At 39.6% G+C, this 15,230-nt stretch overlaps 1 protein-coding gene across 1 annotated transcript; it reads right to left on the bottom strand.

Annotated features, from left to right (window-relative positions):
• Nucleotides 1-4,078: 4,078 nt before the first annotated feature.
• Nucleotides 4,079-10,083, bottom strand: ccr10 (chemokine (C-C motif) receptor 10). The gene is given in 4 exon segments (XM_070927440.1): nt 4,079-5,226; nt 8,529-8,575; nt 8,577-8,680; nt 10,048-10,083. Coding segments are annotated over 4 exon segments (1,335 nt in total).
• Between the last annotated feature and the right edge of the window lie 5,147 nt (nt 10,084-15,230).

The following is a 15,230-nucleotide window of genomic DNA, read 5'->3' as shown; positions in this document are numbered from 1 at the left end:
GAAATATCCTGCAGCGAGTTTATTATCATTCAAATGGCAGAAAATAGGTGTCATTCAGAGACATTCCCATGGTTGTGTCTTTCCTACTTGTTAACATATGGATTATAATGTTAACATGCTTTATCTTCCATTTCGACGCTGCCTCCTGACACAACGAGGTGAGGTCAGCTCCTTCACCTGCAGTTAGACGTTCCTCTCTGCGTAGATGACTGTAGACCATAATTCAAGTCTGTTTTTAAACCGAGACTGAAGACTTATCTTGTTGGAAAAGCACTGTTGTAAATAAGGAAAGTAATGAAATCCATTTATTGTGTGGTGTTGTACATGCTGCCTCGCTGTCATGACTTACTGGGACACTTGAACAGAAGCTAGATGTCGTTAATGTTATTATTAGTTCCTCCGGTGCTTTTCCTACGATGACAAGTCAAAATATCTGCTGTGAAAAAGGCCTCTTGTATTTATGTGCCATCATGTTATTATTATCTGACATAAAGTGCAGGACATGAGTTTTCATTTAAATACATGATGAAGAGCATCCAGTTGGAGCTCCACACTGTGAATGAAAGCAGCAGCAGGTGTAACACACTCGGTAAAAGGTAACAAACAGCCAAAAGCTGGCGGCTCAGAGAACCAGATCCCTCTGTGATCAAAGCCTCATTCATACGAACATGTTGCGTCATCAGAAACGCTCATAACACCCCGCGTCCTAACAAACCTCAGTTGTAATGCGGCTGCTAAAGAGGATCACGCCCTTAATCAGAATCATAAGTTGTGCAGCGGCGATGACATAACTTGTTACTCAGAGAGGGCCGAAGGACTCAGTTAGTCAGCAAAGTGTTGGCTACAGAGAGCGTCACAGGAAGGTGGAAGCTGCTGCTAATAAATAATGAGTGTCACACTGATACCTGTGTGTCTGGCCACACCTGGTCAGCAGCACACAGGACATAATGAAGCGTGACACATTCAGAGGAGGAACCTGGTTCACTGGGTTTACAGTAAGTTAGAATTTAGCTGAACTCGATGAGGAGTTCTGCGTCGAGAAGTTTTTAACAGGAACTAAACATCATCCTCTTTTCTGAGTTTGTGACGGAGGCGTGTACGATGTGAAACTGGTGTGAAAGTCATAGAGGGATCCTTCAAAAACTACAGCACACGACCACAAGAAGGTGCTGGACGCAAAACGCCACATTTAATATCTACAATCATGAAGACCTTTATATCAGAGGCCTTTTCATAGTGTCCACATACAATAATTACAAAAACTAAAAGGCCTGAAGAAGTGCTGAATCGATAAGTCAATTAATCAATGAGTCGATCAACAGAAAACTAACCAGCAACTTTTCACCATTATTACCATGTTCCAGGGTTACTTCTTTTCTTATGTGATATTAAACTGAATATCTTAAGATTGTTGCTCACACAAAACGTCACCTTGGACCTTTTTTTCACTACTTTCTGACGTTATTTGGACATAAAAAATCATCAATTACTAAAGAAAATAATTAGCAGATGAATTGATAATGCCCTATCTAGTGTACTTATCCCGATAACAAGTTTTCACTTAATTAATTTACATACATACATTCAGGATAGTACTGTCACTGTGAAAGAGAGTATACGTGGACTCTGTATCTGGTAATGAAGATTTCATTAGAGATGTGCAGCTTTGCAGTCAAACCACACTGTATTACGGTTTCTGTCGGCTTCACAGAGTCGTGTCCTGTTTTAAGGACGGACTCTGCATCAGGCTGACATCTAGTGGTCACAACATCACATTACGGCAGAGAGCTCTGCACTGTTTCCTGCCACAGCCACTCATGAGGTGAGGCGATGAAGTGGACTCAATAAGAGCACCGTTTACAAAATGCTTTGACTTTCATTTTGATATATTAAGATCGTAAAGGTAGAAAGGGTTGTTTTCTCCTCTTGGTTAAATCATTCGTCTCTCTCTACAATCAAAATGTCCGCGTGCTGTGTTATTTTACTGTTTACAGTTTGCACCAATCAATCTGAAAATCGCCATCACAAAAACTCTGTGGTGATCAATGAGCCATGGAGATGAACGATATGGAGATACATGTGATTAACGGACACATCTGCCACGAGTGAAGGCCGCAGACTTACTCAGAGTGTCTGTGGTGGAAAGAGACGCCTCAGCAGCTCGGTGCGTCGGCACATTCAGATGTGACATTCACACATTAAAGCCTCAAGAGTCTAACAGCGTCCGGTAGACAGCCGATTTTGACCGACATGGATCCACACGTGCTGCACACAGCAGTCCTATTACAGCCCGATCTGACATCAAGCACAACATAGAGATGAGAAAAGAAAAGCTTTTATTAAGACGAGCAAACGGCTGGTTTACAGCTTCTGTGCAAAACGTAGCATGTTGCCTCCACAGAATTTGATGATTGTGATAGAAGTGAGTGTGAGTGTGCGTGTATGAAAGTTTGGTCACCACTACTTCCACTAATCTAAATGCAAATCTTCAAAGAGGAGATACATTAAAAAAATGCTTTGGGGAAACATTTTAAATATACCTGCTTGTATCTCATGTTTGAATGATTTTGCTGTGGTGGGTGGAAAGATGAGTCTTTAAGTTATTACATGCATCAAAGTTTAATTGTACAAACAAGTGAAAACAATACAATGAACTATTAAACAACAAAGACAAATCAACAAGTCTCACTATATAATAATACAAATCTCCACCTTAATTATTATAGTCTAATGAAAATATGCACCGTGACACAAAAATGTGGTTTTTGAGGTCAGGGTTTGGGTTCAGTTAGAAATAACATCAGGTTAGGTTTGAGGTTAGAATTTAAATAGGGTTCATAGAAACTACAGAGATACAGCAAATATCCACGGGACACCAATGTTGCTTATAACCTGACAGTATCGACGCTGGACAAACAAAGCTATCTCCAAAAATATAAACAGTAAAAACATTTGTACAGATTAACCTGGACGTGAGTGGACGCAAGGTAAGATTCAGGAAACTACTGTTCTCAGAGCAGCTGAACATCTAGTTTAGTTCAGTCAAACTTTATCCGAGTCTAGTGGCGCTCCTCAACTCTGAACCGCAGCCTGCAACCAAAAGGCTTTAATATGACTGTAGAAAGTCTCCTGAACATTGTGTGAAAGCATTTAATAGCATTTCAGTTCCTTGAAATACAAATATGGTGGTGCTGGCTTTGGGTTATGAAATTAGGGTTACGAAAATCTGTGACTCTGATCATCTGCTTTTAGTCACCTGATGGCTGAAAAACAACTCTGGACCAAACAAACAAAGTGTGACCAAACGCTGTCTTTGAGACTATTTTAGGCCACAATGCCAATGTGATTAATGACGACTCGAGCTGGCCATCAAACCTCAAGACTTTTGAGTAACAAGTGAAATGTGGCAACGGCAGCGTGCATTTAAAACCGCATTTATGACCGCAACTAAGCGCCAATGATTATCACCAACTTCAAAACATTAATATAAATATAAAATGCAGTAACTACATATTTGTTAAAAAGTTCAGCAGTTAAGACGTTTGGACATTTATTTTACCATAATAAAAGAAAATACCAAAGAAATGTATACCTTTTGGATAGACAGCTAAAGCAAAAGAGCTATATGTCTATTTAAAGCTAGCTGGTGAGATAGCCATGGCTAAACTTTGCTAAAGCTAAATTGACGCTACCTGTCTGGAATTAAAAAATATACATTCTGACAACCTACATCTTGATAATTTAGTTGGTTATCCCACATAAATAAGGCAGTAGTTAATCCGATCATCATGTGGAGAAGAAGTAACACCAGCTAAACTAGTCCTGCTACAAGTTAACTAGCTTAGCTTAGCAGAGCAGAAGCAACTGCCATCTCAGCCTCTGACTCTGGATGAATTCATATGATTTGCATACAGTCATTTAAAAGAGAGCTATATAGTTAGGGACTGTAGTCATTTAGCCCTCACTATAAATATATAATTAGGGGACCTGGCTTAACAAATTAATAATATGGACACATAACATAACAGCGGCATTTTAAAAGATAATTAAAAAGCGAGTCTATAAGCCATGTGTAAGTTTATAACTTGGTTCCCGGAAACTGAAATTTGGTGGGAGGCGCTGTCTCGTTGGTGGAGTAACTGCGTTCGGGGGATGTTGGCGAGCAAGCTGAGAGCACAGTGAGAGCAGGTGAAGAGGAGGAGATGGAGCTGACTGTCTGTGGCAGCAGCTGGAGGCCACACGAGCAGCCCGAATCACGGACCAGCTTCAACACGTCGTTACGGAAGCGTACGCCGACCAGGGCGTAGAGGATAGGGTTGAGGCAACAGCGGGTGTACGCCAAAGTGCAGGTGATGTACTCAAACAGAAGGCTGCAGAACTGCCCCGCCATTTTACGTGACAGCACCACAGTGTACGGCAGCTGGAAGACCAGAAAAACCAGCACCAGAGCCACCATCAGCTTCAAGGTACGCTGCCGATGCCACTGCTTCCCCCGGCGATGTGCGTGTCCTTCCGACAGCACTTGAGCAATCAAAGAGTAGCACGTCAGCATAACGAAGAAAGACACGCAGAAGACAGCAATGATCGCTCCATTGGTGGCCATTTTGACTCTTCCGCTGTTTAGCATGCCGCAGAACGCATCCCTGCCAGACCCCGACACCCCAGAGAAGAGGATTTCAGGCAGACTGAGGAGCACCGCAACAACCCACACACCTACGGCAGCTACCTTCCCGCCTGTTATTATCTGACTGCGCCGCCTGAGCATCTCTTGGGCTCGTGCCACCACCATGTAGCGGTCAACGCTGATGCAGGCCAGCAGCAGAAGCCCACTATATGTGTTGATGGCGTAGCATGCACGCGTGGCCTTGCAGAGGGGAACGGAGAGGATCCAGCCCTGGTGAGTGTCGACGACCTGTAACGGGAGCGTGAGGAGCAGGAGAAGGTCAGCCAGCGCCAGGTGGAGCAGGAAGACGTCGGTCATGGAGCGCAGCCGGAGGCGGCGGTACAGAGCAAAGGTGGCAATGACCAGGGAATTCCCCACCACGCCCAGCAGGAAGATCAGGCAGAAAACACAAGTTTGGAAAACTTTGATGGTGAGCTCCTGCTCACCAGCCTCACACCAGTCAGACTGGTCGTAATCACTCATATTCCAGGACGAGTCGTTTGAATAGTCAAAGCCCGCCTCATAATCAAAGTAGCCGCTGTCGTTGTCATGGATAGCCATTGCTGGTGGGGAGAAAATTAAGACTAGTAAGTCATTTATCTTGCAGTGAGAAGGATGATAAAATAAATCTCTTCCATGACTAATTTTTGTATTTTTTTCTATTTCTATGTCAACATCAAAAGGCAAATGTTAAAATTGTATGAAACATTTGAAGTTTATAGAACAATGTTTGAACCGTGGAATATTAATTTTTGACCAAATATCTGCAAAACTAAAAGCATTCCCATATTTTGTGTTCAGTGCTAATTACCAAATGTTAGTATGCTGACACAACTAGAAGGGTGCACATAGGAAAGTCCTGTATCCTGTAATTTGCTTCTTACAGCTGATGAAATGTTTCAGTGAGAATGTCGTCCAGTTGTTCTCTAATCATTCGTAGCGGGTGGCATCTGAACTGCCACTTAACACCACTTAATTCTGCACAATAAAAACCTTCTGTAACATGTTTGTGATGAAAATCATGAGTCATTCCGGGCGTCTGCAGAAGTCCACAGAGACCAGCTTGCGTGAGGACTAATTATTGTTCACAAACATGTAGCGTTCTCAGGCTGGGTTGATTTTTGAGCAGAATACTGTACTTCACACCAAGAAATCAGGAAACACTACCTCCTCCACAGTCAGGGTATAAATGAGAGACCTGCAGCCATGCTCTTCAGTTTGAGTAAGCAGCTGTGATATTTTAGTCATTTTGCTCCGGGTTGCGTGACACTGGCATCAGATCGTTGGCACAGGGGAAATCGTGGGTAGCTTGAAGGTCTGCAGATCAGTCAGAGTCGCGTGCTAACAGCCTTTATAGGCAGTTTCAACAAGCACCTTCTATCATTTCATCTCTTGCTATGTGGCTCTGTTACTGCTGAGGCTACTCACAACATTAAATTGAGCTGTTTTCTTTAAATATCTTTTCTTTCTAACTTCATTATTTGATGGTGGAGACAGACATTAAGGAGTTTCCCTTTAAGGTAAGAGGAACAACAGTAAAGAGGACAACATTTTGTAAACAATCTTGTGAACAGAACAGCGCTCGGTGTCCGAGAGGTTTATCGGATGTTTCTTTATTTTCTTTTAGTCAGGAATTACTTTTAAGCTGTAAACCTGTACGCCTGTTTCCAAAATGTAATGTATGTATGTATGTTTGTTTCCTGGTCACAGAAAGGGTGGTTTGCAGTTAAATGTAGACTTTGTAATTTTACACACATTTCCCGTACAGTTGAAAAGCATAAACAAATTAACAAGAATATTTGTTGATATATTGTTCAAGCAGCTGAAGGGAAAAGGAAATGTCTCCTTACAGAGAATAAAAATTCATGGGAGGCCAGTTTTGATTCATCTTAATAATTATTTAGCAATTTTCAACTCCTTTCTTGATTTCAGTGGCCGGGTTTTCCCCTCTTTGTTTCAGCTGCAGTTTGCATAATATACTCTCAGATACAGATAGCGTCACTCTCTTTATTAATCTCTCAAATTTTGCATTTGATACCTAAGACCATAAAAACCTCTTCTGCAAGCTGAAATCTCGAAGCTTAGATGACGATGTTTTACTGTGAATCAATATAGGAGCGCCACTAGGCTCAATTCTTGGTCCACTATTATTTACAATATATATAAACATTATTCCTGTGTATTTTAATGTCCCTTATTTTGCAGATGACAACATGTTATGTATGCTACTACTCTTACTCAGGCTGTGACTCATCAGTCTCCTTCAATGCTTCCCAGATATCTCTTCTCAACCATATGTGCGTCTACATACAAAAAGACAAAATATGTGGTATCACATATAGCTTCATCTCTGACTATCCCGAAATTCAAATTTTGACTCTACCGTCTCCACTCAAGCTGTTAAACCAAGTCTATCATTAACACTTTTATTACTAATTATTTACTAATTGTATACAACAAGCTATATTATCAAACTACCTCACAATCGCTCTCCCATTTAAATGTTACAGTTACGCTGGATATTCTTCCTTCTTTCTGTATGTACTTCTGTAGGGATTCAGGTATTATTCACCTTTCAAATTAAATTAAGTTTTTAAATCCTAATTATTAGATGTCTTTTAGAAGATGTCTTGTTAATTTGGGCAGCAGACAGCTCGAGTAATACAATGTCATGAAAACCTTTTCTGGTGCTAAGATCGCGAGGCAGCAGCCATCTTTGGACTAAACGTTCTTTGGTGGCTGTTAAGACCCCCCCCCCCCCCCCCGCAACTATTTGTCTTTGTCCCAAGATATTTCTTAAACCTTTAGATCAAAGTCTCTCTTCTAACCTCCGAGCACAGACGGGTTGTTTCTTTTTATTCTTGTGTGAATGTTGGCTGTTTGACTTTGTATTTGTTTCTTATGCTGCCTGCCTAATGTTATGCTAAATATTAAGGATTTTAAGATTGCAAATATTTTCTTTGTTATCATGTCTTTATTTCAATGAGATCTGATCTGCCTGGTCAAATAAATATTTTAGCTTTTTCACAGTATGAGCTCAACTGTAAATACATAAGTCCTCCAACTTTCCCTTATTTCTTTCCCTTTATTAACAACAGACTAGTGCAAATTACAATCACAATATGAGGAAACACTAACTCCTTGTTGGTTGAAAGTGAGATCATCTATAGCAACTCCGTATGTTGTTGTATAGTTTGAGTAGGCAGCAGTTACATATTTCAGTCACTTTTCACCGCTGTGTGAGACACTGGTGGTGGGTTGTTGGCATGCGGGAACCCATGAGCATGTTTAACAGCATCACATGGCAGCACAGGCAGTTTCATTTCTCCTTTCACTGTAGCTGCTGGCCTAAATGACAATATATATATAGTTTTTCTTTTAACCCACATGGCTTTTTTCCAGGGGAGACTGAAACACAGTAAATCAGCTCCCTTTGACAGCGACCAGGAAAACAGATGTGTGGAAATTTGAGATGTATTATAAATTTACAGTTGTTAACTTGGTAGTATAACTGGAAAAAAAGGACATGAGTTTGACAATTTAACAAACTTTTGTGCGAAAAGTATTCTAGTATAAATTATAAATCATATGACTATGAGTCATATGTGGGCTATGATTTGTGATGAACCACAACCACACTGCAAGACAGTTCACCTTTAATAATGGAATATCAGTGAGTGACGTTATAAAATAAACAGAATACGTGCAATTGCATTTGTATGTGAAATTGTTACATGTAAGATTACCTGAATTTTTGTATTTATCGCAGAATATATATTTCTAATTGCTGAATATGAGTCTATCAGTCTTTTTTAAAATCTTAATTTCTTTTCAAATCTGCCCGGATTTAATGAAGTTACCTTACCCAAGCTGTTTGAGGTGTTAAGCATGTCCCAAGTCCTCCTCCTGTGTACACTCTTGAGAAGCTGGCACTCTTAAAAACAAGCCTGCGGGCTAAACCTGAACCACCTCCAGCCAATGAAACCAGTTCTGTGTTTTGCTGACCTTGCCATACCCCTGTGCTGGTTGTTTTTACCATCAGGAGGCACTGAAGGATGTGAGCAGAAGAAACGTGAAGCCTTTGAAGTGCTGTCAAATTGTCAAATCGAGACCGACTGTGGATTTATGATCTGACTTCTGTATTAAATCTGAACAACAAAAGTTTCATTTAAGTTACCAGTCGACAGATGTTTCAACCGCACTGCATGTGTCTGTCACTGTATCTGCACATTGTGCTTTGTAATTATAATCTGCATTAAGTACATGTAGGTTTTAAAACTCATTGACAATATCCAAAATATGTCCTGATAAGAGGAGACAAAATTCAGTTAAATGCAGAAAACATGTTCACAGCATCAGGCTGTAGGTTCAACACATCTGGGTGGGACTGCTGACTGGTACCAAAACCAGTTCACAACCCTTCCTGACCTCTTTTGAGGTTGTGATTGTTTGTCAAGTCAAGCAGCCACATAAGTGTCTAACTGATCAAGTCAAACTCCAGAGCATCGGTTCTCAAACCTCCCTGAGGGGGGGGGCACAGCCATTGCTGGGGGGGGGGGCACACATGACCAAAGAGCCTTTTTTACCGATTAATCTCCATCAAATAATTTGTTTTTTGGTGTCTAAAATGTCAGAAGATAGCAAAACAATGCCCATTACAGCTTCCCAGAGTCCAAGGTGACGTCTTCAAATGTCTTGTTTTGTCTGGCCAAAAGTCCAAAACCCGACGACGATAAAGTGAAACTCCTCATACCAATTAAAACATTCACAGTTAAAAGTACGCAGCAAATAGATTTGTTTAGCAGTTTGTTTTGCAGTAAAGTGCATGATACAGGAAACAAGTCTTCCTCAGGTCAGAGTTGATATGAAGAACTTAAAGATGTTGACACATCTCTAGCAAAGCCTTATAAATGACAATGTAAGTATGCTGATGCCTTCTAGATGTCAGTGATGACCTCTGACCTTTTCATATAACTCACATTGGTGAGTTCGGTAGCTGTCTTAAGTAATGAATCCAGTGAAACGGTGGTAAACGGCAGCCAGTGGTTTTAAGAGTAGTAGCAGAATTCCTTCGAGCTCTGTGAAATTCAGTCTTTTTGGAGTTTAGAACAAGCTTTGTTGAGGTTGTGGGGGGGCTGGAGCCAATCCCAGCTGACATTGGGTGAGAGGTCGCCAGTCACTCAGAGCTTACACATAGAGACAGGCAAACATTCACAGTCACATTCACATTCACACCTACGGGTCAATTTAGAAATTGAATGTTCTTGAAGACATTATTTCAATTGAATTATATTTCCCAATATCGTTAATGGTTGATTAAAATTAAAGTGGGTTGGGATTAGGGATGGGTATCATTAAGGTTTTAACAGTACTACTACTCTTACCGATGCTGCTTCTCGATCTGGTACTTCAATGGTCATCGGTTCTTTTTGTTATGAAATCACCCGTATTTATAGCTAAACGACCAGCAGGCCGATGGTGATATATATTTGGCATTAATTGACGGGACAGCAGAGAGACGGGAAAGACAGGGGGGAGGATGACATGCAGCAAAGAGCCCGGGCCGCTGCGTTAAGGACTCAGCCTTGATACGTGGTACCGCTCTACTCTGTGACTCGTTAAACCGCGTTTGTATAATTTAGTTAACTCCTGTGGGCTCTAGGCTGCGAGCATACCAACATAACTGAGGTACCTGAGGTACCTGAGGTGGACGGGGAAACGAGAGGTGAACTACGAGCTACTTTCTAAAGGCTGCTCGTGTTTCCGCCCTCACATGCAAAAGACTTGTTGCACTTGTGGCAACGAGCATTGTCAGCATCGACTCGTGTAACCTTTAAAACACTTTTAAACGCTTAGTTCTCCGCCGTTGTCACTAAGAGCAGGGTCTCTCTCTCTCTCTCTCTCTCTCTCTCAGACGAATGTCTTAATCTTATTGCAAATTAGAAACAGAGATGCTGAGATAAAAGGTGCACGATAACGTTATGTAGCCCAAATAAATAGGAAATATATTTTCTTAATTTCTCCAATACCGACAGCAGATCTGATAACGTCGGAGCTTATCAACACTACAGTCTTTAATAATTCAGCCCCCAGTTTCGGTACCCAACCCTTGCCGGGATATGAAATTTTTTCTGCTTTCCGTCTGTGCTTGTGTGCGTGGGCGGTGAAAGCGCTTTGAATTTGCCTGATTAACCCCGCTGCACTAATTCACCCTGCAAACATGTCGTCTAATCACTGCAGAGATGTTCACTATGAGCGTCAAACCGCAATGTTTGCTTCAGACGTTGGCACCTGACCATGAAAAAAAGAAAAAAGAAAGGTAGAGTCGGTCGGAGTGAAGTGTTTTTGCTTGTGGGAACTGTTCAGCTGTCGACAATCCTTCATCCACACTGTGGTTTTCTTCACCTGTGATTTCTACCCTTCTTGCTTGTTTGTGAGCACGGTTCTCATTAACTGATGTGAAACTGATGTGACCTACTGCTCAACCTGTGAACACAATATTCAGCTCGAGGAGTGATTGGCTCCTCGGCATGACGGCCACGTTCACCGCCCCGCTCACATCGAGCTTCTCTTATTACTTAGAACTGTTTTGTTTTTGAAAATCAAACAAATTTTTTTTTTTTTTTTTTTACAAATAACCGTTCCCTTAAGCATCACACTTTATGACCTCCAATAATTAATAATAGTAATTACTAATTACACCATTTTACTTTTATTGACATTAAGATTATCCATCCCTAGTAGGTCAACACAATTAATTTATCAAAGCTTTATAGATGGGTAATATGCCATTAACAGGAACAACTTTTGGATTATAATAAGCCACCAGGTCTGCAGTTATAGATGTCAGTAAGTTATTGACAGTCATTAGATTAGATTAGATTTTTACGCAGATGATACTCAGATCTACCTGTCAACCTGCTAAACTGCCTTCATGACCAAGTGGATAGGTCAAGATAGTGCAAACACCATAATATCAAACAGTCTGGGTCAACATTGCAGAAATCCTGGAGTCATTTTTGATCAAACCCTCACTCTTGACAAACATGTTAAATCAGTGGTTCAATCCTGCTTTCATCACCTTCGACACATTTCTGGGATCAGACCATTTCTCTGTGGAAACTGTCATCCACGCCTGTATAACTTTTAACTTACAACTCAAAACGTTTTGTTTTTACTGTAAAGCACTTTGTAACTGTATTTTGAAAGAAAGGTGCTATATAAATAAACTTAATTATTATTATTGATTAGGGTTCTCATAAGTAATTTATAAAGATACAAAAATGTTTACTAACCATTAACAAGGCCATTAGTACTAATAAACCCATTAGAAACTGGCAATGACATTTCAATTCACTATGAGATAGTATGCCCAAAAATCTAAACATTTTAAGCTAAGCACAAAAAGTATTCAAACTGCCAAAATAAATTATTTTAAATATGTGTGTACAAAAAACTTTTTTTTTGATTAACCAATTAAATATTTGGCCAATAAAATATCATAAAATAGCAAAAACAGCCAATATATTCAATTTAGTTTCACATTAGAGAAAGAAAAGCAGCAAATCCTCATAAATGGGATGGTGGAACTTTAGAATTTTGATTCTCAAAATCGCTGCCGATTATTTTTCTGTTGATCGACTTATCGGCTGAATGTTTCAGCTCTAGCTGAAAGGTATTCGTATTAAAACATATGTTGTAACTTTTTAATTCACCTGTACAGAGCTGAGCATAAATGACTTCACTGGAATCTACTTTAAGTTCTGCTTTTAGTCTTTAAAGCATTAAACGGTTCGACGCGGCAGAACATTTCCCACAGACTCCAGTCAGAGCTCACGGGTCATCAGGTGGTGGTTTTCTATCGTACCGAGAAGAAGATCCAGATCTGTCTGTCACAACTGTGTTCAGACTCAAAACAGAAAAACTATTTTCAAAAGTTTAAAGATGAGTTACTTTGTGTGTATGTGAGATGGCTGCAGGGTTCATCCTTTCTTTTTGTTTGTCATGTTTTTCTCATTTTGTTGCCGTTTGTATTTCCTCGTATTTTATTTATTGTATATTCTTCTGTCCATGTTACTTGTTGCTTTATGTACTAATGAATTTAGCCATAAATTCAGTGGCTTCAGGTACAATCTTATATTATATATAATGTCAACTTTTATGATGCTTATAATGTTCAGTATTGTTGTCATAAAGGTGTTAATTAAATCATATGTAGTCACAGTTAGTGATGGTGTTGTACTACTATAAAATATTGACGGGTGTTTCTAATGTTTTGTCCTTTCCATTTCGATACATGAAGGAGGCAGAATATTAGAATCACGTCTGAATATAATGCAGTCCAGTCCACTATGACCTCATCACAAACATATAACTGAATTTACACATTTCCTGCAGTCACCAAAAACTGAACTTTATAAAGTTCCTGAAGGTAGAATTTATGGCAGAGCTATTGTAGTGAATTACATTAGACTGTACAGGTGTACATAATGAAGTGGCAGTAGAGTGTAACCTCTAATATATATGAAATATCCTTTAAAAATATTGCTTCAGATAACGTATCCAGAATTGCATACTGTGCCATCGCATCACATCATACCTTTGCTGTTACTATAAAGAGCAGGTTTAGCTGAACTCTTTTTAATTTTTGGGGGGTATTTTGTTTTTTTGATTTACCACCGTAATGTACTGTAATGTGAAACCATCAAAGCTGTTTAAATAAAACAGAAAATGTTTAATGTTAAGTTTAACTATTAAATTATGTCCTGCATATTACGGAAATAAAATTAAAGAAAAACAGTTTAACAGATTCCAAGTCTGAAGAACTGAATAAAAATCAGTCACCGGCTGATGTTTAGAGCAATTTAGATAAAATGGATAGTTATAAATAAATTATTTTTATTTTATTTCTGCAATTTTTCTTCATGACACCTGCTTCAGTGCGCTGGTGGTGAGAGGTGAGACAGTACGTTTTACAATCTGCATTCTTCATTAGAAAGCTTCTTACTGTTACTACGACTGTGAAACCCTGAAACAAGACAAGCTGATGGTGTAAAGACAGCCCACCCCCCCCCCCCCCCCACACACACCCTTCACACCTTCAGCTTGTCTTGTTTCTGGTAGTGGTTTCAGTAGAGATGGTAAGAAAATAAAATTAGTTTCAGATCAAGTGGTGACAACAACACAATGAAAGATACTAATGACCAGCTGCGCATTTTAACCACTGGAGGGCGAATTGAAACCAGTTTCAGATCATTTCTCCAGCACAACTCAAACATCGTTGTTTTAGGCTGCAGCGCTTCATTACATATTAATTATTCATGTATAACTCAATACGTGTTGGCGTGTGGAGCTGCTCTGTATTATAATGTTTGTGGGCTAAACCATTAGAGGTGCTGTGAGGAAGTGTGAAATACTGGCTGAGTAATTGATAGGGATGTTTTTAATACTGAAGCTGATACGATAGAAGTCTCAGTACTGATGCCTAAACCTTACTTTAAAGAAATATAAACCCTTTATTTCATGCGTTTTCAAGTGTTGTATAAACACAAGTAGCTGTACAAATACGGTGCCTAAATAAAATTGGCAAACAACAATTTATTAAGAATAAGCACACAAGATTATGACTCTGATGAGGCATTTAATGGCTTCAGTGCTACGAACACATTGAGTACTGAGGCTCGATACTATCACAGAATGGTGCTGTGATTATATGCAATTTATATTCAGAGACAATCCATTTTCCTTTCTATCGCAGTCTCAAATGCTTACTGTCTATTTAGACAAGGTGTTTTTCTCAGTGTGGTGTGATGTGTTGTTGTTGTTTTAGTAACTTCACCCGAGTCTTATGAGTCATTCTGTCTGCAGTCTGTCTCTGACAGGACCAGAGGAGGACAATGTGTTTTTAAGGTGTTAGTTGATAAAACTGGAAATGTGATTTACTGGATTCAGTGACACGTCTAACACATTTGATGTTGCATCGTCAAAGTCTATCAATATACACAGATTATAGCACTAATAAAGGAGACCTTCATTCACAGAACTGTGTTTGTCCTGATTTCTTAAACGATGTTTTACACCGTAAAATACATAAAATACAAATTACACAATATTTACAGCTAGTACAAACAAACAAAAATCAATGTACAGTTTTACAATTATGGGATATCAAGGTCTAACTTGTACAGAAATGCAAAACTGAAAAAGCAAGTGACTGGAAGATATTTTAGTTTCATTAAAAAGTCTGCCACACATGTTGTCCTACAGTCTACTTTATCTCTGTCAGTGTCGTGTCGCTACACATCCTTGATTTGCTTTTCTGAATTCCAAAAATGTCCCTAAACGTCTTTCAACATGCAGAAAACCCCTGAATGCCAGAACAGTTTCCTGTCTCCGCGAGCTGAAGTGCAGACAGAAGCCATTAGAAAAAGCTCTGACATCCTGCACACTGAAAAGCACAAAGCACAGGAAGTTGTTGCTTTTTACACTTCGTAGTTGGTGTGTCACACACATATTCCTGTATTTAAACATACTTTTATATCACATTTTTATCACATAAATGGAACGT

This window comes from Enoplosus armatus, chromosome 20, assembly GCF_043641665.1.
Source record: "Enoplosus armatus isolate fEnoArm2 chromosome 20, fEnoArm2.hap1, whole genome shotgun sequence".
NCBI classification, from domain to species: domain Eukaryota; kingdom Metazoa; phylum Chordata; class Actinopteri; order Centrarchiformes; family Enoplosidae; genus Enoplosus; species Enoplosus armatus.
The sequence above is the reverse complement of the archived record's forward strand: the minus strand, read 5'-3'. Positions and strand labels throughout refer to the sequence as shown.